Source organism: Pelecanus crispus, chromosome 10 (genome assembly GCF_030463565.1).
Source record: "Pelecanus crispus isolate bPelCri1 chromosome 10, bPelCri1.pri, whole genome shotgun sequence".
In the NCBI taxonomy this organism is placed as follows: domain Eukaryota; kingdom Metazoa; phylum Chordata; class Aves; order Pelecaniformes; family Pelecanidae; genus Pelecanus; species Pelecanus crispus.
In genome coordinates this window covers 12,664,252-12,688,681 of record NC_134652.1, presented here as the reverse complement: position 1 = coordinate 12,688,681, position 24,430 = coordinate 12,664,252, and the positions used below count along the sequence as shown (strand labels likewise).

The following is a 24,430-nucleotide window of genomic DNA, read 5'->3' as shown; positions in this document are numbered from 1 at the left end:
GCTGATTTTGAACCAAAGTTGCAAAGGCCTTCTTTTGTCCATTGTATGCATTATTTTTTTAACTTCGTAATTGCTTTGTGTCCAGGAAGAGCTGTAACTCCATGATGCTGCCCACGCATCCTGCACTGCCAAGGACTACACAAGTACTCAGTAAGTCACAACAATAGACAGAAGGAGTGCTGGCCTGGGTGCTCTGCACACATAAACCTCTGCCGAGTGTCAGCGCATCCCTTCCACCATCTGTCACAAGGCGCAGGCAGAACTGACTGCTCCTGTCAGGCCTCTCCATAACATCTGCCCAGCGCCTAGCACGGGGCAGCCCTATACATATTTCTTCACTGTCTGAGCTGGATGCACACATAAAGGTGGAATTATCTGGTTCTTGCCCTTCTTCAAGCTGTCAAACCCAACACGTCACTGACTGCAAGAGAAGGCAGACAGAGCAAACAGCGGGTTGGAAATCTTTTATTCAGTAATCAGTCCTGCTGTGTGGGTAGCATCTTAGCAACTGGAACCCAAGTGTGCAAAAATACTGAGTTTTCACAGTGAAAAAACAGACAGTATAAAATATTCCAGTATTGCCTCTTAGAACCATTATTTCAGTAAGACCCCTGTTTCAAAGGCAACATGCTTACTTATTTTGTTCATTTTCTATTCTCCCCCCCACCCCCAAAAAAAAAAAAATTGTTCAGACAGTAACCATCCTTACCCCCACATTACCCGCACATGTTGCGGGGAGAGAAACACTACATGAAATCCCCTCCTGATTTCCAAAGGCTTATTGAAGAACGTTCTCCCAGTGGTGTCAAGGGCCAAGAAGATGTAGATTACTGTGACACCGAGCGGTCCTGATGTTCTACACAGCACAGACAACTGTGGTGCTACTGAACTCTGATGAGAGGCTCCGTCTCCTGGATGAGCCACCGAAGAGCTTCGTGACGGCCTTGCCTCTCCAGTTCTGCCCCAATTACTTCCCTGCACTTCCGATGGTAGTCGTTCACCCAGTTACACTAGAGAAAGGGAGGGGGTATGACATTCAGTATAAACGCAGAAGAGTTGATGCCCTTACAAGTTGTGTACAGCAAAAGACATTTGTAGGCCCTTGTGCTCCTTGGGATTGAGCTGTTAGGCTGGGATGGGATCCTGTCCCAAAGGGACAGACCTCTAATATATGGAAGTGACTTGTAAAATTGATGAGGGTAGGAACTGAAGTAATTCGTCCCGGGTTTTCACCGAAGCCAAGGTTCAGTTCAGCTGACAAGCATTTAAAGTCTCTGCAAATCACCATCTCCAGCAAGTCAGAATAGCTACCTTGGCACAGTCTAGTAAATAGCTTTGCAAATTTGTAACTGAACAATGCAGTCCTGAGACACAAGTTGCCCTACTGATCTGAACAGGTAACCTGACAGCAGATTTTGGTACTCTTCACAGTCCTCTTCAGAAAAAGGAAGTGCAAATAGGATTATCATTCAGAAAAAGAGGATGAGTTGAGGCAACATGAAGAGTATGGTAGAAGAACAGGATGAAACACATCACGGTGAAGGTAGTGGAAAATGTAAACAGAAAGTTTAGAATATGATTTAGAGCAGGTATCATTAGTTTCTACTCAGAGTCCATGCGTACTGCAGAATGCAGTGCGGCTGAATGGGATTGGTCATGAGTTGATGCAGACAGCAACATGGGACAGTCATTAGTATAAGTCTCTGGGGAGACAGCATGATAGTCTGACAGAAGGAAATTAAAGGCAGGAGTAGGAAAAGAGAAGAGATCATAGCAGCAAGTATCACTTCAAGAGAACTACCAAAACAACATCATCGGAGGGGTCCTCCCTGCCTTCGTCACAGAGTAATTTAGATTGGAAGGACCTCTGGAGAGCTCGCCTAGTCCACCCTCCCGCTCAAAGCTAGATCAAGTTTAAAATTAAGTCAGATTGCTCAGGATTGCTGAAATGGAACAGAGGCTAGTGGTTCTTGTAAACAGAACAGAACAAGCTGATTCTAGTGCAAAGGCAGCAATGCAAACCTACTGTTTCACTTACCTCTTTTTCTGTCAGCAAATTAACATCAATCATTTTCGTCTGGATTGGAACCAGGGTTAAGGGTTCAAAAGTCAGGCTCCCTCTGTTTTTGAAATTGTACTGCAGCAGAAAGACAAACAGGATTGTAAATTTTGAGAAACAGCTCTAGCCAGATCACACTTACTCCCAGGTTCATGTCATCACTACAGAACAATCCATGTAGCATTCAGATGAGAGGGCAGCAACTAATATTATTCTTATAGTTCAAGCAAAGAATCTCAATATAAACCTTAGTTATTTCTTTCAATGGTCACTTTTTAAAGGCCATGTCCCAGGTCACAACTGTACAGGACTCAGCTTGATGACTATATGGGCATTTGCAGTTTGGCATTTCTAAAAGCATAGCCCAGCCAGACTGGCAATTATAATGTCAAAATCTGTCTGTAGTTTTGTTTCTACTGCCACTGAGGACTCTCTATCAGAGAAGAAAATCCTGATGATTTTCTTTGAAAAGATCAACCAACTTTACAGCAATGACTCCAAGGGGCTGAATAAAGATGCTTCTGGTCTTTGACATGCAGACAGAAAACATTTTAAAACAACTCTCACATACACATTTCAACCTATGGAAACTCTGCAGAAGCAGAACTGTATTCTGTGCCCCCATTAGCAAAGGAGACTTAGAATCAGTCTTCACCAAAGCAGGGTTTTGGAGACCAGGAGTATCGAGTAGGATTCAACTGTCTGCAGCACGGTCCCACCTCAAGTTTCAGTACTTTTAAGTTTTACAGCCAGTGAGTCACAGAGAAAGGTGCATCTTGAGCACATCACTCACCTTGGTTTCAGCAGGGATCACAAGGACAACATTTTCTATTCGGATCCCAAAGGACCCATCTTCATAATACCCAGGCTCTGCAGAAACAGACAGTAATTAACTAAGCCACATAGTTGCACTGTGCAAATCCTTATTCCCTATGGCCAAACTTCCCCTCCATGGTTTTAGTCTACTGAAGTCACTAAGCAATCTTGACATCAGGCATCCACAGAGGCAAACAAATCTCTGCCTCTACTTAATCTGCACAGAAGCCCCAAGCAAGGTGACAGCAAAAGTTCTCAAAGAGAGGAGAAACAAGACAGACAGCCCTCGAGCTCAGAGAGTCTCCTTGCAAGTCAAGAGAGAGCACAGACTACATGTGTTCCAAACACCAGAAACTCTGAAAATATTAATGTCTTTATGAAAGGCAGGTCGGTAACCCCTTCCCCAAAACACTTATTTTAAAGAGTGCTCCCCTGACTCCCTAAGAGGACTTTGCAGCCCTGAAGGAACGTAAGTCTCAGCAAACCCCAGCAGGCTGTTAATTTACTACTGGAAGAATAAGGCACATAAAGATTTAACAGCTGCCTCAAATAGCCCATAGCAAAGACAGGATTAGCTCCTGAAAGCTTGGTGGCCACCTCGTACTGTAGCCAGCTCTTCCACTGCAGAATGGGAGGCAGCATGCCAGAGCTGGGCTGGTCAGCAGCACAGCTCTGCTGAGGTTTGCACTGTAGACAGCAGGATGCAGGCCTGCAGCATCTGACTGTAAAGATGCTTTATGGAAGGTGAAAGAGCTAAAATGAGGGCCTTTACCCCGAGAGCTTAAATGACAATTAAAATAACAAACTGAAGAGACAGGACCAGAGCCTTATGATCCCACCTTTCCTTTACACTGTTGTCAGATTTATCCCCTCTGCATCTTAAAGACCTTGGTCCCTCCCTCAGCAACCAGAGAGAATCACCAATGCTAAATACCATCAGAGACGATCATGCCAGCCTCCAAGGGCTCGTCTGCAAAGGTTTTGTAGCTAATGCCACAAGGACCCTCATGTACATTTAGGAAAGAGCCAACTCCATGTCCTGTCCCGTGCAGGTAATCCAAGCCACAGTCCCACAAGGCAGAGCGGGCAAAGGAATCTAGAAGGTGACCTGCAGGCCAAGGGGAAGAGACAGACATGGAGAGAGAATTTGATCAAGTCAGGTTCCATCAGAGACACTGATAATCACACTGAAGGCTCAAACCTGGAAAACATGAAAAAAAACCCCAAACAAACAACTGCCCCTGTGCTCCCCCCAACCCCGCCCCTGAAAAAACCCACCACCAACCCAAACAAAGCACTGGCGCTTGCTCCACTGGGGTTTTCGGAAAAAAATCTAGTGGTTAAATGTCCCGCAGAGAATTCAGTACCTTTCTTAAAGGTAGCTGCACTATGTGAACTCAAAGGAGAAGACCTGCCAATTGTATTTGGTGAACTAATCAGCCAGACTTCTTGCCTGGATGGCCAGTCATTGCAGATTGTTTCAACCAGAATGCAGAGAATTTCTGTTGCCTGCATGTGAACACCAAGCCCATATGTCCAAGTTCAGATAGCCTTCAATTTCAGTTGGAGTTTCTCATACCACTACACAGCTGCTTTTTCCTCACCTACCCAAGAATGTAAACTGGAGAAAACTCTAAGAAGAGGCATCTTTGTGTAAAGTGTCTAATCAGGAAGAAAATAGCTCTGCGAGAAATTCACCAGGGGTGGATGTATGTCACAGCTTCTCCTGCACAAAATCAAGACAGCTCCTTTGCATGTAATTTTCCCATGCTGCTCACTGATAAAAGAGATTCCACATTAACTGGAAGAGAATTAGCCAGTCCTTTTGAAGCTGGAAAGTGACCTTTCACTTTGACAGGGCCATGAGTAAAGCATGAAGACAACCTCCAAGCACAGAAAGGCCACAGATGTGTTAGAGTGCCACTGACTGATGAAAGTCACTATCACCCTAGAACCAGAGCACTTTGAACACCCTTCAACTTTCCCCCTCAGAATTTTCAGCACTGGTTGATGACGAGAGAGAAGGCATCAGTAATCCAGAATCCAAAATGTTGTGATGGAAACAGAAACAGACAGTTACATCAACATCTGCCTAGCACATCTGGACCTGTCTACCATAACGTTGCTCTCAGACCCCATAATGACTTTTCAGAGGTCACTGCTGTGGTCAAAACACTCCAACTCACTCCAACTCACCAACCTACCTTTGGTTCCGTTTGGGAAGATGGCTGCACTCACAGCTATATGTCCCTTCAGGACATAGGTGAAGCATTCCTGTCAAAGAAATGTGTGCCATAAGTAAACAGGGAGAGGCAAAACTTTGGCTTCCCCGGGAATGGAAAGAAAGACTGCATCTTGTAGCAAATTGCAGAGGATCTGGAAAGACTTGCCCATGCTCTCCTATGGCTGGCAATGCCAAAGCAAACCATGAGCAGGAAGAGTTTAAATTACTCTGAAGATCTTTCTCCGCTAATTATGGAGAGTGTGTCACAAAGTCAGACTGCAGGTTTAGCAGCAGGATTCGCCTGACTTACATGACTGATTTTCTTTGTGGCTGTAGTTTTACTTCCTGAGCATACCCTACAGCGTATTTTCATCACTGAGTGAACTATAATGATGAAATTAGTTTTAATTAAAGAAGCAATTTAAAATAAACAAAATTACATTGCTGAATTTCCAGCACGGACCTTCTCAGTAAGTCTGAGACTGGTTTTTGATACGGTACACTAGACACAAACCACTACTGCAGCCTTGCATTAGACACTGAGCTTTACACTAAATCAAACCCCCCTAACTCCCATGCTGGACAAGCCAGTTACGTTTATCCTCAGCCTGCCGATTTTATTATTTCTTAGAGGAGACATGTCACTTTGCTGATGAGAGGTGTGCATTTTAAGATAGAAAGGTGTCGTTCTCTAAATCACTTAGTTTATATTTTGGAAGTCTGAAGTCTGACAGCCTCCTTTTCCATCTTTATCAAAATGCTGTCACATATTAAATAAATGATACTTGATAGAGCACTTTGACTACATAGCAATAGGGCACATTAGTAATTTATTTAAGTATCTCTAATAACAAGGGTCAGATCGCAAACCACACTGAGACGCCAATTTACCTTTTCATAGGCTGACGGTGTGCCAAAATGCATTGTCCTGGTCACATCTGTTGTACCATCTCTTCAGAGGCAAACAAAGATGCAGGAAGCAAAGGGATGGGGAAAAAAGAAAGATCAAAGTGAGAATGCACAGAAAATCCAGTCACACTGCAGCAAACCAACCAAACTCATAACTGGGTAAAGTCATCTGCTCTGTGCTATACAAGACTCATGATGTAACAGTTCCTAATCTCAAAAATTCCTGAACACACATGTCCCAGATGTAGCAATAATGATTTACAATTCAAAATGTTATCTTTCATCCATAAGCATCCCAAAGCTCTTTGCAAATTAAAATCTAAACTACTCATAAAAATGATGCTAATTTGAGGTTTAGCAACTGGTACCTCCCATTGAGAGCAGAATAGAGAAGGCCAAATTTAGTCTATTTGTATGGCAGATGATTCATTAGCAGCTTAAAAATATATACTTATGCACAAATGACAGCTACCAGCTCAGGAAAGGGAAGTGTGAGGTGGTATAGTGTCCCTTTCATCCTCAGGATGTCTTCTGCTAAGATTTCTAGAAATTATCCAGCATTTGGATAGGGGTTAGTCTGAGACTTCTGAAACTAGCTCTAAGTTCCTTCTACAAATACCATTTTGAGCCTGCTGTCAAAAACACAGAAGCTCTTGAAATAATGAGTTCCCTTTGAAACACTCACTCATGTGCCTATGCTTTCCCCCAGCACACACAGGCCATGGTCACAAAGAACTCACAGTTTAACTTCTCAGCAGGGACAAGAGGAGCATCCCTGTCACAATGCTGTGGTAAGTGCCATTGATGTCCAGCTTACATTGTATTCAAAGGGCTGCTTTTCATAGTGGCGCTAAGGAAATCGTTAATTAGGCCATCAGAGGGAAGGAAAAAAAATCTCCTTGTAAAAATCTTATCAAAGGATGTCTGTATGGTTCTTTTTCAAAGCTCTTCCTGACTGATATAACAAAAAGGCACAGCTCTAAAGACAAAGCTCATCTCAAAGAGGCAGTCAGGCCTGTCCTGCATCTTTCTGAACAAGCCTCTTCTCATCTATTTACACCGGTTAAAAACATCACTTCTTTCATTTTCCATGGAGTCAGAGTTCCACAGTGAACAGCTGTAGAGATTGAGGCCACTGAATGGCACTGTCAAAACAGCACTGAGTCAGTCAACAGACATGACGCCTTCCCAAAAACACACCTGAGACCCAAGTGGGCTCTGGGATGAGAAACCCTGCCTTTGAGTCTCTCTCTGGAAAGGCAGAGAACACCACAGGGCAGTGCTGTCCTGCTCTTTGCCCCACCTTGTTGTGACCTCAGCATCAGTCAGATCTGCCCACAGGGCAGATCCTGGCAAGGTAGGTGCCTCACTCAGCTGTGCAGGCTGCCATGTAGGCAGCCCAAGGCTAGACCAGGGCAGTCGGGCCTGCTCCCTGTTCCCTGCAGCTCTAACACCATTGCGCCAGGTGAGCTGAGCTGCAACAGACAGAAACATACACCACCAGCTAGAGCACAGACACCACCACAATGGTAATGGGACTCAGACGGGAACTGTGCTTTTAGATCTTATCCCCTACCCCAGACAAGGCTTGTCAGCAGCCCTAGTCTGCTGTCCTGAGCCTAGCTCAGGGCCTCCTGTCACGGATCAGTCACCCACTGACTGATGCACTTGCCTATATTCAGAACCCCGTAAACTCCCTCCCGAGGGGGTACAATGAGCAGGCTCTCTGAAATGGCACTGCACTCAAAACTACGCATTGCCATGCTTGCTGCAGCAACTGTGAGCTGACACTGCAGGTGGTCACTGGGAGCAGAAAACATAGCGGTTCAGCACCATTCATCCCACTCACTTGTACTGTGCTCCTGAGTCCAGGAGGAAGATCTCGTTCACAGACAGCGTTCTGTTGGTCTCAGGAACTGGCCTGTTCAGTTAAACACAAAGTTTTTTGTTACGCGGTTTTAAGGTCTCCATCCCACGTCTGCAGTCTAGAAACCATATTAAGTGCAAGCTTGGATGTGTCGGCTCTGATTTCTTGTGGCAGTGGTGGAAATCCCACACATGCTGAGCCAGGGATCATACTGAGGAGTGTATTTATCTACAGTAAATAGCACTACAGTACAGAGAATAGCTTTGTTGCTTCCAGCAGAACCCTCAACATCTGTTCCTGGACATATTTCAGAACAGTTTGCACTTCATACTCGTCCATCCCAAACTTCTACCCCCAAAACAGCCCTTTTCTATGGCCCCTGAGCCGATCAGCATCGTAATACATGTATGCTGCCAGCAGGGAGAGATCTTTATTTACTAAGTGTGGAAGCTCTGGTGGAATAAAGCAGGATGGCAATCAACAGTGACTACATCTCCCTGGAGTACTCTGTTGTGACTCCACAAAGAAGCTACACAGCTCATTTCAACTATGTTTGCTGAAGGATGAAAGGAGAAGCCGTGTTTCTCTTACTTGTAGTGGATGATGGCTCCATTTGGACCTGTGCTTGATATGGTAGCAAAGCTCAATTCAACAAAGTCTTTCTGTTGGCTGAAAGAAAAGATTGTTATCACTACAGCACAAGCAAGAGGAGCACACCAGGCACCTGGGGCACCTGGAGTGCCCCATCCTCAATTTGACATCACCTCAGCCTTCCCTTTAGCCTTGAAAACCATCTGGGCAAGCACACACAGGCAGGAGAATTGTACAGATCGAAGCCCTATCATCCCAACCATGTGGAAACCTGCTTTCCATCCCTACCCTTTCCTTATGAGCAGAAAATTCACCACCCAGACCACCCAGGGAAGAGATGTCCTGAACAACTTCTTTGTTACTTATTTACTCAGAGGCATTTTTAGAGGTCCTGATGATGTACACATGGGAGTATCTCTCAATACAAATGGTGCTCATTCTCCATCAGAAGAGGAGGAAATCTAACTCTTACATCAATTCCTCTGTGGTAAGAAAGCAACCGTCTCGTATTTAAGTATCCTAACCTGCGGCACTCCTCATTGCTATCTCAAAAGGAAAGTGGGTAGGATCCAGTGGGCTGGGACTTCTATCTCCCAAGACACCCAACTCTTCCCCAAGTCTTTCAAGTGTTCAAAGAAATCCTGTAGTAATGGTTTGTCCTCAGGTAAAATATATCTGCGAGTGAGCTGGATTTCTAAAGAATAAAATAAAAACAAAGGATAAAAATGCCACCCAGAAAACATGCTCACAGGGGATTTACTTTTTACCTGCGAAACTCCTCTGCTTTGTCTGCAGCAATTATTTCTGTTACTGTTCCCTTTGGAACCTAGTGGACAAAGATGTACGTTGAATTAGTACACCAACAAGCAAAGAAAATGCTATATGCTTAAGCACTGGGCCTCGTCTGTGCGTTATGAAACCCAGTCTTGAAGTGGCCTCTTTCCAGGTTTTCTGTCCTCATTCCACTAATGACAAACAAAAACCTAGCAATATTGTGCAGGGCATGTGAGAAGCAGGAAGCAGAGGCAGTCACAGCAGGATTGCTGAACCCTGACTAGGGAGCAGTTAGTGTGGTACTAACTTCACTGAGATACGTACAGAGGTAACATCTCACAAGCCAACATCTCTTCACAGACAGGTTACACTAAGCTTAAACAGTTCTCTCCAATAGCCCATGGTATTAGCAGAATTTTTATGCTTCTAAATCAGAAATGGAAGCAACTGCAGGAAAAGCAAAGGACATTACATTTTACTTTAGGCATTTGATAAATTAAAACCTGTTACACAACTTCCCCAGGACTGGACAACAGGCAAAGGTGACCAAGAGTTAGGTTTCATAACAGACTTCCTGAGGTACTCAGACATGTAAAAAGGCACCTTCTGGAAATCATCAAGCCATCTCCATAGGTAAAGTCAATGGACTAAGACATGCAGTAGCACAGGAGCACAGCTTAGAAAGTTGCTGTGTTAACACCTGGCACTCTGCACCTTCACTGTGTACTTCTAACCCAGAGAAAACATGAGTAATTTGTCTTTATCCCACTGTCACTGCACATGGGCATGACTGCACTTCTCCATTCATACATGCCAAATCTGTCCATACTGCCAGACAAGACTGATTAACATGAGGGTAATTCCAAAGTATTGCACCAAACTGGATGTAACTTCATGATTTACACTACCAAACCAGCACAAGACAGTATTAACACTGTATTAAGACTGTGCAGGTCATTTCTCACCTGCTCTGGATTGAAATCCCCCCCAAAAACACATAAAACCCCAACTGTTTCCCCACTTTTAGCAAAGGCACTATAAAGACTATCACAAAGTTTATGCTAATGAAGAATTTTACATAGCAATAAAATCTCCAAGTTAAAAAAAATCCATACACTACCTCTTTCTCCAGCCAGTTAAAGAGCTCACAAAGGGCAACAGCATCTTTAATCTACATTAAAATAGGCACAAGAAAAAGCAATTGAGAAAAAAAAGAATTTATCAAGCCTCAGTATAAACAGTTTTTGATGCAAAAGAATTTGACCTGCAAGTTTCAGAAACACAAACTAAGAGATGATCTAAGAGGTCTTTCCAGGTTCTGCATCCCGTAATTAATACAAGTACTGGAAACGTATCTGGGCAATTAAGTAAATGTTAATGAAGGTTTACTGCTGGGAAGTATCTTACTGTGAAGAATTACCAAGTACTCGGCAAACACTGGTTTTACCCCACACATGACTTTCAAGTCTCTTTTGCTTCAACACACAAGATCTTGCATTTCAGATCATGGAAGGTAACCACACAACACATCTGGTGATGCAACAGGGGAACATGCCCTTTGGGCACACGGGCACCGCACAGTCTCTGTCACACGGCTTCTGGCTTCTCTCTTGCCTCATGGCCCCCATTTTTCTTCCTTTTTTTCCACATGCTTGGAGCATGAAAGGGCAAGAAGCAGGAGACAAGCGTACAAGAGGCAAGGCACAATTTTGTCCTCAGGTGGCAGGTGACAAAGCATCTCTGCTTAGTAGAAGTGTTTTTACTTCCCCTTAACTAACAGGGAAAGAAAAGCACTGACATAGAAAGTAGCAGTTCCCAAGAAGCTAGCAGAAAATATGGGACAAGTCCAGAATTGCCAGCCCTGCTTTAACTGGCACATTTCTCCTGTTGTGAAAACTGCTGCTTGAAAATTAACAGGAAATAAACAGGATAAAACTTCAGCCCCACCATGAACCTGTTTCACAGGCAGCTTCTTTGCTTGGAAATATGAAGCTTCCTGGGCCATCAGCCTCATTTCCAGAGTGTCATGATGATGACACAAAACCAGAGTGCTTTCAGGACACTGGCTGCTTCTGAACATCTTGCCCTGTGTTTTGCACCATGCGTCAAAGCATTTCTCTGTGTTCTTTAGGCTGTGTTTATTCAAGTGACAATAATTTGAAGACTCCACTGAGAAAGACAACAGAACTAGCAAAGGGGAAAGAACATCCCTTTGAGGGCCCATACTCTAAACAACATTTCTCAAGTCTGCACGGTCTTCCAACAGAGCAAAGTTGGTTCCTCACACGGTTACAAATGTTGTTCTTCACTCCAAGGGAATGCTAAACAAGCAAAAAAACTGCTTCAACAGCAGTAAATGTCTGACAGAAAACCATTTTTATCCTGCCATCCAAATTCCTATTTGCTCCTTAATCCAAGACTGAAAGGAAAATAGAATTTCTTTCCCTAAATGTAAAGCAAACCTTTTGCCATGTGCAAGGAGGCTCTCAAGGCTTCACTTACATGTGCTCTTCTCATGCCTTCTGTTTCCGATGCGTTCTTCACAGCTTTTGCAATGCAGATGGGGGTATATGGGGTGAGGTATCGGTAAGCCTGCAGCAGAAGGACAGGGATTACTTGTGGATTAGTCAGACTACATAATCCTACAGGTCTAATAACACAGCCTGGCCACAATTTGTACTTTGGCGGTCTCTCTCAACCTTCAGTGCTGTGAGATACTGGTTGCCAGCTAAGTGCACTGGGGAATGAAGAGGAAAAACAGACCCTGACTGAAGATGGACAGCCACAGGGAAATCCAAGGAACTAAAGGGTCAACAGCTTGTCATGAAGCAGGGTGAAGATCTGGATATCCTAAATACCATATATATCAATGTCTGAGCCATGGGTTTCCTGTTGCTGATGTACACACTAAAAGCCTAGAGACAGCCAATGAGAAACACCAATCCCAGGGACTAAGGTGGAACTTAGGCTTTGCAAACAGACCTAAAAAGTTGTCTTGACTTGTTACCTGACTGTCTCCCTCAAGTAGCAGGGAGCAAAGGGTACCCAGCCCAGGTACTGAGCACTGGAGTTGAACCTGGCAGGCCCCTCAACGCTCTGGCTCCTCCAGCAGTGACCATCACCACTTTTAATGATCAGCAGCTCTGACAAACACATCAAGGCCTCAAGAAACATGAAAGGCCTTTGCAAAGCTGACCTTTACATGCTGTCCACTTCTGAAAGGAGCTTACACCAGCAGTTTCAGACAAAGCCTTCCTGTGCCTGGACAGGGTGGCCCTGCATTAAGAATTAGTAACTGATCCCTTTCCACTGTGCACTTCCCCAAACATCAGCTGTCCTTAGATTAGCAGGAATGCTTGGCTGGTTCTAGGCACATCTTCAGAAATTCACCAATTGAGGTGACTTACCCAAGCTTCATCACACTTGGCATCAGAAGAAGGAATAAAACCAAAGTCTTTTGCCCCACAGTTCTCTGCTCTACCCATTATATATTAGGAGATGCGATGAGCACCTACACAAGCACAACCCAAGCAACATGCTGTTTTCCTGTTCTCAGGGCACCAGCATACAAATAAACACCAGTCAAATTCATGGGAAAGGCCTGGTAGACCCCCAGCAAAGACCAATTTCACACAAATCCTACAGGCTTACAGTTTCCAGATTCTTAAAAATAGCAAGACAATTACACTACATTATGCAGGAACTAAAGTACTGAAGAAGCCACAAGAAAGTCAGGGAATTCCTTTTATCAGAGTCAGGACAAAACTTCTCAACAGTCAGATGATTAAATTGGCTTGCCTTTTACAGATACTGGTAGGTTCTATTAAACTTCTGTGAAAAGCATATTTACATGCAGCTGTAGGCAAATCTATAAAGGGTTTGCAGATCTGTGTTTAATAATGGACTGGATTTCTTCCAGTGTCAATATTTGGCTTTGATGGAGACAGACAATAGATGGACTTCTAGCACTGGGGTTCTTGAAAGCACCCTAGGCCAGTTGCTCAGCTGGTGTAAAGTGGTGTAGAGCTGGAGGAAAACGCCCAGCATGAGGAACTGGGAAACCTTTGGCTCTTTCAGCGACTCTCTAAGTGGCTTTTCATCAAGACGTTTCAGTCCTTCCTCTCCTGCTCTCCTGCTTTCTATTGCACAGAGTTCCTTGAGGCAGGGACTCTCCTATTGCATACAGAGGGCACGTAGCACTGTAATGACTCAGTATCAGCCAAAACTTCCAGTGCTAACGGGGTAAATAATGTCACTACAACTCATTACATTCCTTAATCTAGGCCAGACCTGCTGTACTTCTCCATATGCATGCTCTGCATAAATCATCTACAGCAACTTAACTCAAACTGGGGTTAGTCCATTGACTCCAACTACAGCAAGCAACATTCTACTCTGAAGTCAAAAGAGCAACAACAATTTATTCTGAACGCTCCGTAGAATCTATCCTTTCTGCTACCCTGAATGAAGGAGAGTGGGCAAAGTGTCAGTATTCTGTATTAAGAGGCCATTTGCACCTAAAAATGGATTGACAGTGTCAGAAGATTTAACCCTGAGCAGGGGCAAAAAGCTGTCTATCTTGCTCATGTAGATGTCGTTTTGGTTTTTAAAACACAAGAAACCCACACAAGGCAAACCGCACATTTCCCTCAAGTCAGTGCAAAGGGACAGAGTGCCACATCCTGTGTTAAAGGGATACATTGAAGGCAACAAAACTTTCCAGACATGTTTGTTTTTACCATCTGTCCTGATGCACCAAGTGCAATGAAGCTATTCAGGTGTATAAGTGAATCTCATCACTGGAGAAAAATAATGCATGGTTCCTGCTATTTTGGCCATGAGAGCTGGAGAGTTTAAGCAGAGATTTGTGCTGGTATCAAACTGTGGCAGCCTGGGGATACACAAACAGACCCTGCTCTTGGGATTTTGTCTTTTGGAAGACACAAAGCTGAGACCACTCTTAAAATTCCTGTATACAGAAAAAGCCTTCAGGCCCCATGAGTTAGCTCTGTTGTCATGGGTATGGCTGCATCATACGCACACCTGCAGCACAACCATGCAGTACCTGAAACAGGCAGGAGGTATCTGCCTGCCTGGTGAAGGCAGAAACCTGGTGGTGGGTGAATGTAGACTTGCAGCCAAACGCTTTTTGCAATTTAGTTCTTCCTTCAGCGACCCCTTCACCTGAGCCCTGCAATTCTCAGGCAGGAAGGCTGGACTGTTTAGTAACCCAGCAAAAGCACAGATTTAGTTCAGCGGCTTTGGTCTTCCAAGGCAACATCAGGAAAATACCCACTGGTCCCTGACTCCCAGCCATATTTACTCACAGTATCTGTTAGGTACTGCATATCTCTGTAAACTGGATGGCATTCCAGAGAATGTGATCTCTAGCAAACAAGAGATGTACACAAGATGCATGGAAACCAGCTTATTTGTCCATAGTCGCTGCTGTGTCCTTCCCCAGGTATCACCTTTCAGGACTATTGGAATATTAGGTGGACTGCAGGACTCTCAGACAACCAAGTTCAAGTACAAGGGTAAGATACAGCAAGTACAGCTGTACAGAAATTATTCTGATGCTACAACTGTCCCTCAGCAGATGCACTCACTGTATGGACAACCAGTGCCTGCAGGTTATATGTGTCCTCACAAGGTTCTCTGCTGCAACAACTCTGTTGCCCTGTCCCTCCTGTCTGTGGTACAAGACATCACATATTGCCTGATATCCTCAAGCCACTGAAATAATTATGAGGAACCATCTTCAGACACTCAGATCAAGCCCAATGCCCCCTCCCAAAAGTCCTGCTCAACTTTCCTGCTTCAGTTTCTGCAAGTTCCCAGCTCTTACTGCTGGTCCACATAAGGCTGATGCTCCAGCCATGGGCAGAATGACCCGAGTTCACCCTGCTCCCTCTATCCCTCCCCTCTCTCACCGTACTTGTCTTATCTTAAGCTGACAATTCTTTAGGTAAATCGGCTTAGCATGTTGGAAGGGCAGCTCCAGCAAGAGCAACCCCAGGATTAACAACCCCTCGATACCTCAGCATGGCTGGATCCCTTCTGCGCAAGCTCCAGCCTGCATCACGCTTTGCAGAGCGGAAGCTGAGGCCAGCTGCCCTCATTAATACTGTTCCTGACCACGCTGAGCAGAGAGGAGAAAAGCATTTTCCCTTGCAAGGGCCACTAACCTTGGGAATAGCCTCAGTCAGAGCATAGCTGGCTTTGTCACTGAGCCACACTTTCTCCTTGGGTGAGAGGCCTGCACCAATAGCCTGCAGCTCTGACAGGATAGATCCGTAGGGCATCACCTGGATTTTAAACTCAGGCTCCAGCGTGGAGTCGAGTTGTAAGTGCTCCCTCACAGCTGGGTCCATCATCCGGTCACCATCAATGAAGAGCCTGAGAAACAAATCGGACAGAGCAGATAGGTGGGACCACATCTGACAGTGGTTGGAGTAAATGAGGGAAGGAAAAACCATTCTGGTGACATTTCAGGGAGAAAGGAGTTCATTAATTATGTGCTATACTTCATCCTATATTGTTCTAACCACTGGCCTTCACACAGCTTAAATCCTGCTTTGAAATTAAGAGGTACCACCCTGCTGAGAGGAAAAGAGCTGACAGAATTTTTGTTTGTATGACACATTCAAAATGGCTGCATCCCATCACTGCGCTTCAAGCAGGAGAGAATAACAGAGGCAAATAATGGCCATTCTCTAATTTTTAAGGGCAACATCTAGAAATGGAAAAGCTACAAAGTACCACACTGTTCTCACTTTCACTGAATTGGAAAGTTCAGCTCAACTTTCACATACAACCTGTACTCACCCAGCCAGGTTTTACCTCAGATGCATGTAGCTAGCAGCTTGGAGGTGCCTCTAAAAGACTTGTGCTTGCTGAGGCTTATTATACGGCGCAGTCACAGAAAAGAAGCCTTCTGTCATAAGCCAGCCCTGAAACTTTTCTACACGTGTCTGCAGTTTTGAAGTGACTCATCAATGACATTAGAGAAAAGTTTTCCAATGTCCAGGCCAGCATTGGCTCTTACCCACATTTCACCCAGGGCTCCAGGGGCCCTCCGTGTTATCTCAGGGTGACAGACAGAGGGGTGAGCCATCACGCCCAAGACCACCCAGTAAGTCAGCCAAGGTGCTGAGGAGTGCAGCAGAGCTCTAGCTCTGATCAGGGGAGGAGAGTAATTAACATTGAAGACAAAAGTGCTCAGAAAGGACATTAAAGCACCCGAGCGTAGGCATTTTGAAAAGACAAATGCTTTGCTAGAACAGCTCTCCCACAGAAAAATGCATCTTGGGGGACAGAAGAAGGGAATACAAGCACCTGATTGTGTTCATTCCTATGACGGCATATGCAAAAACCACAGGATTGTACTCAACATCAGAGCCTCGGAGGTTGAAAAGCCCTGGAAAATAAGAATGCCAAGAATCACAGTCCTGGTTCATCTTTTGCAACATTAGAGAAAGCCAAAAATAATCTCAGCAAAACACAGTCAAGCAATGAGTCGTCACAGGTGCAGGCCATGGGTCTAGCTCCCATCAGCTGTCCCACCTCCTGCTACTTTTCTGGCAATCCTAAGTTTTTGCCAGGAGATGGCACCAGAACTGCAGTTTAAACATACCCATCGGGCCAGGAAATTGAGGTTTAACTTCTAAAGGAGGGCTGGCTTGGAAAAAAGCAGGTACAGGCAAAAAAGACAAGGACACATGCAAAAAAAAAAAAAAAAAAAAAAGTAGCGTTTGCCCTTTCTGGTCTGTGCACAGCAATAAAAGCTCACTTCTCACAGCCAGAAGACTTCAAAGTTACAAGTTACCATTTCATTCCAATCCTTCTTTTGATACTTGAGGGAGACACAATAGGCAAGACTAAAATACTCCAAAAAGGCCTCTCGTTTGGGTGCCTCCAACATCTCAGATTCAGACTGCATAGTCCGAGGTTTTTTTCACAGAGATTTCATTCCACACAACTCCAGGCAAAGTCAAGAGGAGAAGCAGACGTTAAGCATCTCCAAATTCCTAATTTTAGGGTCAAATAAAAACCCCAGGGTATCCAATTAGCTGAAATGAGTTACTCAAGGCAATAAGGCCAGCCAGCAGGACATCTGGGAAAAGAACCAACATGTCCTAAATCACAACCCAGCACTGTATTCATCGAGCTGTGCAAATTCTGCCACAAAAGTAAAAATAGAGTTTGATTCTCCCCAGGGAAGGAGTAGGTCACTTGAAAGCAGGAAAGAGCCACAAAGAACTCTTTAACTTCCTCGCTCAGCCAACTCCCAAAGCAGTAAGGAGGCAATAGCCTCCTCTGTGGCTCTTTCTCTGTCCCCAGAAACTTGTCTAGAGTTTAATACAGTGAATTGAGTTAGATAAATTAAAGACAACTTCTCCTCCTTCCCCCTTTAGGATAGGAAATCAAACAGGCACCCGGCAATAAGCATCTCTCATGACCTCCTCTGGTCCATCTTAAAACCCTTGATTCATAACCAAGCTTGGCTTTGCTGGAGACATTTAATCTGAAACCATCTCAGGGCACCAATTTATCGTTAATTTAATTGGAGATGCGCCTGAAAAGGTGAGACACACAATCTCTGCTCATGCAGGCCTCCCCAGGGAGGAGTCATATTCACCACTCTCAGAAGTACTTCTTTCATGAAACAAGCTCTTTGCTCAGTGTCCCAGATGCAGGAGAGCCCACAGACCTCAGCAAGCTGGCTTCACCCAGCGCCAGAGACATTGCACTGGCAGTGCTGGAGCCAGGAACACACCACCTTCATTTCTACCTTTTCAGATCAGACACGGGGCGCAGGCATTAGCAGCACTCACACCCTGGCAGCACTACGTTGCCAATGCACCAGTCTGTGCACTGGTGATTTCTGCAAAAAGGATACACAGCGCTAGTAACAACAGTCCCAGGGAAACCACTGCTGTTTCTGGCCATTCTCCCTTCCTACACACTGGGCTGGGAGCCAGGGTGTGGAGACCTAGTCATCCTGGGGCCCCAAACACGGAGGGGACTCTCTAGTGGGACCCTGGGTTGAAATTATCTGGAAATACAAGTCGAGCCCTGACTTACTTGTTTTAACCAAAGCATTTGCCAAACACTGGAGAGGTAAAGACCGACTTAAAAAGTCATGACAATTAGGAAGATTACTGTGAATTACCGTGTACCCCACCCTTGCCTTATGTATACAAAGCCACATGTTGCATTGCTTTGTTTATAGCCCAGCCTCCACAGCAGAAAACAGTCTCCATCTTCCCATAGGGTGAGGCAGCATCAGGATATTTTACAGCCAGAAAATCTCACAAGTCTTTTTTTTCCCTTCAGACTGCCTCAGGCTTTATATATAACCTTCCTTTCCCTTTGCATGGGCTGTTTTTCAAAGGCGGTGATTTGCTGCGTTTCCTGGGCCAAAAATGTTCTCAGGAGCTGCACTGGTGTAATAAGGTGCTGTGTAGAAATACAGGCTTGCTGTTAGTGACCTGTTATGGCCACTGCACTTGATACAAGTTAATTGACCTCTAACAAACATATTGGCTGTCGTAAGTGCCTCTCACCCTGGCAGGGTTCTTCCTTTCCAAGGCAGGAAGGACAATTATTCTGTAGGAAAAAGTGAGAAAGAAGATGCAAAGACTTACATGCTACTTCATCCAAGGCTGTTACCACAAACCACAGGACCTTCCTCTCAGCCATTTTTGAACGGAGGGCTACAATTTTGTCTCTCCAGCTGACCCCTGCAAAACACAATATGAAAAGCTACAGTTGCCAACTTTACTGGGGATGATGACATAAACACGGACCAACGTACTGGATTTTGGAGGTACCCAAAACACACTGTGCTTGTGCTCCTCACTCCTTTTTAATAACTGATATGAACTATCTCACACAAGCTGCCCTCCAGACATCCATGGATTTGTTTTGAAGTTATCTAGCCTCTAGCAAATGGTTATTTGAAGTGTTGAGGACAAAGGGGTCATTAGCTGAGGTCTGATCACCTTCTTGACCTATTCATAGTGGATCATACTGCACTGCAGTAGTGTTTTTCTCAGTAGTTTGTAAGAGGAAAGCAAAGGGGGATAAGGCAGTAGAAACAGTCCCTGTCTATTGGGAGTTAAGGTTCTCACCTGTGTAACTCAGGTCAAGCGTGATGAGAGGCTTGCAGGGGCGCTGAGGACAGTCTGTCCAGATTTTATCGATCAGGTTTTCTTTGACAGGCACAAGGTCATGGCCAGCACTTCTCAAGGCTTTGGACATCCTCTTCCACTGGTCTGCCAAAGGGAAAAGAGTCAAGAGTGATGGTTTTAAAGAACACACACTGGTTCAACAGCAGCCCCATTCACAGGGGGCAAACTCAAGAATCTGAGTCTCCTCCTTTCTTTCCAGCCTCTCCTTCTTCCCATTCCCTTAAAAAACAAAGCAAAAGCTATTGCAATTACAGTTCCACAAATGCAGCCACTACAGCCAGCAGCAGGTACAGAACATTTGCAGCCCTGGAGTCTCATGCTTGAGCTGAAGAAGAACTGCTCCAGCCAGGAGACAGAAGGTGGCAGCCCAGAGGCTGCCGTAAGGGTGTCCTCTACCCCAGTGCAGAGCCATGCTAGATCTAAGCTAGATGAGATATGAGATGGGCTTCCACACAGCCACGAAACTGATCCTTAGCCCATCTGAATCAAGCAAATGTCTCCCCTCGCCTCTGGTGACCTCTGAATTGGGCCCCATGCTCTGAAGCATGAGTAGATGGATACTTGTTCACCTGATATAAATGGTACCTCTCCAGGAATGTGCTTCCTACAGGGAAAGCTGCAGAGACACTAAGACCACCAAGAAGGAGTAGCAGCCTCAGTTTTGCCTGGGTGTTCTGGCTCACATGCTGGCCAAGGCATTCAGCAGCTTTGTACTGAAGTGCCCGTGACAAGCCACAGCACAGACAAAAGGAGGTGGATCAGGACTCTGCTTTTCAGGTAAGGTCACCGCAAGCCCAGAGAGTAGTTCTCATCCCTTGTGTTTTGGAGTCAATGCACTGCTGTGGAGCTCTTGTGATACTTGCCTAAAACCAAAATCCAAGCTGTTTTGCATAACAGTTTAACCCACCACCCCATCTGGGCTGGAATATGGTTACCTACATACCATTACACAACAGCTTAGCCAGAGAAGCAAGGAAGCAAAATCTAGTTGCCCAACCCAGAATTATAAAATAAAGTAAAACCAACCAGCTGGAATAATGAAAGGGTCCACTCCCACCTTCGAGCCTTCTGGGAGGACACTCACTAGCCAATCCTCCTGAGTCGGTGTATCTTTCAGACCTCCATGGATTAAAAAAAAAAAAAAGAAAAAAAGAGGTTCAAAGAAGCAGTCATACTGAAGCACTCCCACACTACCCAAAAAGTCCAAGGTAATGCATCAGATACATCTACCACTGAATGTGTAGACCCATGGGCAAGAAGTGTCACAGGACACTAAAGCAGGAGCAGCAGTGTATCCAAGATGTCCCTAAGCCCCTGCATGACGGGGTATCCCTACAGCCCAAGCTGTAACATGTGTGAAGTGACCAAATAGCCTGTGACTGTTCTCTGTTTATCAGTGGAGCAGTATCCCAGCCTCCTGCATACCCATTTTCATGAGTGTCCAGTTGTTATCCATTTGATGTGCAGCTTGCAGGAAGTAGCGTCCATCTGTCCACATGGCTGCATGCTGTTCAGTTATTATGGCAGTACCTAGGCAGGAAGGCAGAAAAATGTGGTGGTTTAGAGGTGGGCAGCCACCATGCAGAGACACAGACAGCAGGGGGAGTGTTTGAAATGCACCCCAATTCCCCAAAAGGCAGGTCTGTTCACTGTTCAAAAGTTAATCCAGTTTCAGTGGAGATAGTCACTGTTTCCCCTGCACTACAACCTTCCAAATCCCATCAGAGCCAGTATGCACAAGGATGCAGCTTCATGAATTGCCTCAGATGAATTCAACTTAAGCGTATCTCAGCCAGTCAGTGGAACTGGGCAAATGGGGCTTTCCAAACCTTCTGTAACAGAGACTGTGGTCTCCACTTGGCTGTTGTCACAGTGACTCATACTGTACATCCCCAGACTCCATCCCATCTTCTTACAGGGAAGTAGCCTGGACTCTGGCCATCCACAAGAAACAGCCGTTACTAGGCTAGCAGACGTGGGTACCACCCCAGCTGTCAGCTGCACCCCTTTCCCAAATGTTACAGCTCTAGCAGAGATGGCTGAACAGGAAATACAAACATAAACTTCTGCTGGTTTCAGCAACAGTCCCGTTCCACTGACTCCAGATGGAGGGATGCAAGCAGACAGCTGAGGGGCAGTGACGTCTCAGCAAAGCACTCTAGCTGTCCTGCCCTTGGCCATTCAAAAAAAAAAAAAAACAAACACGGCACAAACAGAAACTGAATCCAAGTCTTCTGAGTATCTGCATCCTGACCATACTCTCTGTCACCAGAAACCGAAGCCCAGATTAGCAGAGCAGAGCTTCCAAATATGAATTCATTGTCTTCCAGCAAACTCCCCCAACACAAACCCCATTTTAAGCTGCTTCAGCCTGAAAAGATGAAGCAAGAAACACAGATGAGCCCCTGTGTGAGACCTCAGTGATTTGATGAGTACTAGGCTGGGAACACAGACCTTCCAGGTACATAACAAGCGTGCAAAATAGAGAGGAAGGTTATGAAGAGGCCATGCAGAAGGCGTGAAATTAATACACGATTCATGTTATCCATTAACAGCAGCCCGCAGCCCTGGATTTATCACCTTCCACATGAGGTCCCAGAGTAGTTCATAGGAACTGATGAATGGACCCTCCAAACATATAGGTAGCAGTATTTATTAAACCAATTTACAATTAGCAGGGGGAAAAGACCTCAATAGACTAAAGTGACTTTCCAACAAACACACAGCACAGAAAGTTGCAGAGCTTAGGGTACAGCTAGGGTAAAAACTAGGTCTCCTGAAACACAGGCCTATCCTACGGCCAAGAAAACATCCTGTCTCTGCAAGATAAGCAAACTTTTCCACAGCATTCAGCTTCCAAATGCAGTGTTTCTGGCCCTGGCTCCGTTTAAACAGAAAAGCCAGCTAAAGTCCATCTACTATTCACCCAGCCCAAACGGGCAATGTAAAAATCTGTTCATACTGGCAGCACATCAAAAGAAATGACCATAGGTTACAAGCACCACATTAAAGAGTTAACAGGATTTTGCTTTATTAGAGGTTCACTCAGGGGTCAAACATTTTCTGAAAACTTGTTATTGCACTGATATTACATAATTCCAGCGGGTAGCCAAGGTGTAATTCTGCAAATGCTGAAATGGGAAGAAAACAGTCCAAACAAGCTGGATAGGTCTCCTTTCCCATCCTGCCTCTATGCCATGAACGAGACTATTTCTTTACAGGGGAATCATGTACATTAGCAAGAACCCAAGTTCTGGAAAGGTACCTGCAGAGCCATCAAATCCAGAGATGAACGCCCGTCTGCAATCACAGGGTGCAATGTACTCGCTCTAGAAAACAAAAGAGGCAGCAACTATTTATAGCAGCAGGGAAAAAAAAAAAAAATCAGCTAATAACAAATACTTTGATAAGCTTTTTCTCCTAAAGGATGCCACAGAGAGAATGAAATGAGTTAAAAAATCCTGGGCTCTACTCCACTGGAACATTTAATCATCTGTGATTATATTGTATTTATGTCCAACTGTTGGTTTTTTTTTTTTTTAAGCTGCAGCACTTTTCTCCCACAAACGTCTGTAAACACTGAAGTGCTTCAGAGTTTGCAGATGTTTATTTCACACTCAGCCTCCCCTTTGGGCAACAAACAAATGCTGCCTTTGAAGCTGCAATGTGAAAGGAAGAGAAACCAGAAGCGCCCCTTGATCTTGCAGACCAGAGTAATCAGCGCATAAAATCTGTAAAATTCACTATCTCCAGTGAAGTCCCCTCACTGGCATTTATAAGAATTCCTTTAAGACTTTCTTTTCCACAACAATGACATTGAAAGAAAATCATCAAGGTAGTAAAACCATAAAAACTTTAACCCTTAGGACCTTTCATAATTAAATGCTGATCCTCTCATTTCTTGCCTACTCAAAACCTGACTACACCAGACACCACCAGACCATAGTTTGGCGGGTGAGAAGGAATCAAAGACTACTGGTCCATCCTCATCCCAAACCCATCACAACCTCTGTTTGTGGACACATCTGTTGGCAGCATTACAGAAGAGCCTGAGAATGCACAGATACCCAACATCCACAGGAGCTGCCAAAATTAAAAGAACAACTGTACCTTGGAATGGCCCACGCACCTTTTTCATGGGATCCCATTCTCGGAAGTTCGGAGGTCAGAACTGCTAAGTAGGCCTGTTAAATAACTAGCGCAACTCAGCAAATCAGCTTAATCCAGGCTGACAGCGCCAATGTTTGAGCTGCAAAACCCCTGGATTTGTACCTTACAAATAGTCTGAAACCAAAGTCTGTTTCTCTGCCCATAAAGTTTCTCTGCACCCAGCTGTGCAAAAGAAACATTTTAGGGACTGAGCTGAGAAATCACAGCCTGATTCTCAGGTGGTTTTAGTTGCTACTGTGATAGATACTGCATTTCCCTGTCTCTGGCCAGGGCTATTTTTAAATCACCCGATTGTTAGAAAATACTCCCTTCAAATCCGTTACTCTTCACTGTTCTAAAGAAGGAAGGGTTCAAACAGGAGTGAGTGAGAAGCACAAATCACAGCACCTGGGACCAACTCTTTATTTCCGCTCTTAATCACCCTGCAGTCAAAACCCCTCCAGAACAGCTACGTCTCTCCCCTCCTGGGAGATGCCCTAGACAGCAGCTACCAACCATTCACCACTAACATTTTGAAACTGAGCCTTGGGACAGCAAAACCCATGGCCCAAAAGAGGATCTGGCTGAGTAGCTTTTGCTCCCAATTGCCCGGGAAGATTCCTGGGATATGCTCCCAAGAAATCCTCTATTTTATCCAGCCACTAATGGAAGTTGGCAGATAATGGGGCAGGTATTGAGACCATGGGTGCCCTCATCTCTGAGTCAGCCCAGTTCCCTGTGCATCTTCCTGTCCATCCCCACAGACCTGTGACATACGCTCAGCAGCTGTGGGGAGGACAGGGGTCAGGATACCCACCTCGGGAAGGGACAACAGCCCTCTGCAC

General features: G+C 45.0%; 1 protein-coding gene across 4 annotated transcripts in view; it reads right to left on the bottom strand.

The window, feature by feature from the left end:
• Positions 1-394: 394 nt before the first annotated feature.
• XPNPEP1 (X-prolyl aminopeptidase 1) overlaps positions 395-24,430 on the bottom strand; it is a 32,390-nt gene continuing 8,354 nt past the window's right edge. For 2 of the 4 annotated variants that reach the window (XM_075717510.1, XM_075717511.1), the window contains 18 exons: positions 22,702-22,765; positions 20,862-20,966; positions 20,463-20,555; positions 19,377-19,520; positions 18,891-18,986; positions 16,579-16,660; positions 15,429-15,639; positions 11,743-11,832; positions 10,361-10,411; positions 9,234-9,292; positions 8,467-8,544; positions 7,858-7,929; positions 5,991-6,051; positions 5,080-5,149; positions 3,810-3,983; positions 2,853-2,929; positions 2,039-2,137; positions 463-1,010 (listed from right to left, as the gene is read on the bottom strand). In XM_075717510.1, coding sequence (XP_075573625.1) covers positions 882-1,010; positions 2,039-2,137; positions 2,853-2,929; positions 3,810-3,983; positions 5,080-5,149; positions 5,991-6,051; positions 7,858-7,929; positions 8,467-8,544; positions 9,234-9,292; positions 10,361-10,411; positions 11,743-11,832; positions 15,429-15,639; positions 16,579-16,660; positions 18,891-18,986; positions 19,377-19,520; positions 20,463-20,555; positions 20,862-20,966; positions 22,702-22,765 — 1,755 coding nt within the window. In that variant the 3' untranslated portion in view covers positions 463-881. Of the gene's footprint in view, positions 422-462; positions 1,011-2,038; positions 2,138-2,852; positions 2,930-3,809; positions 3,984-5,079; positions 5,150-5,990; positions 6,052-7,857; positions 7,930-8,466; positions 8,545-9,233; positions 9,293-10,360; positions 10,412-11,742; positions 11,833-15,428; positions 15,640-16,578; positions 16,661-18,890; positions 18,987-19,376; positions 19,521-20,462; positions 20,556-20,861; positions 20,967-22,701; positions 22,766-24,430 lie in introns of those variants that run through there. The other 2 variants (XR_012831434.1, XM_075717513.1) reach the window with 2 other exon arrangements.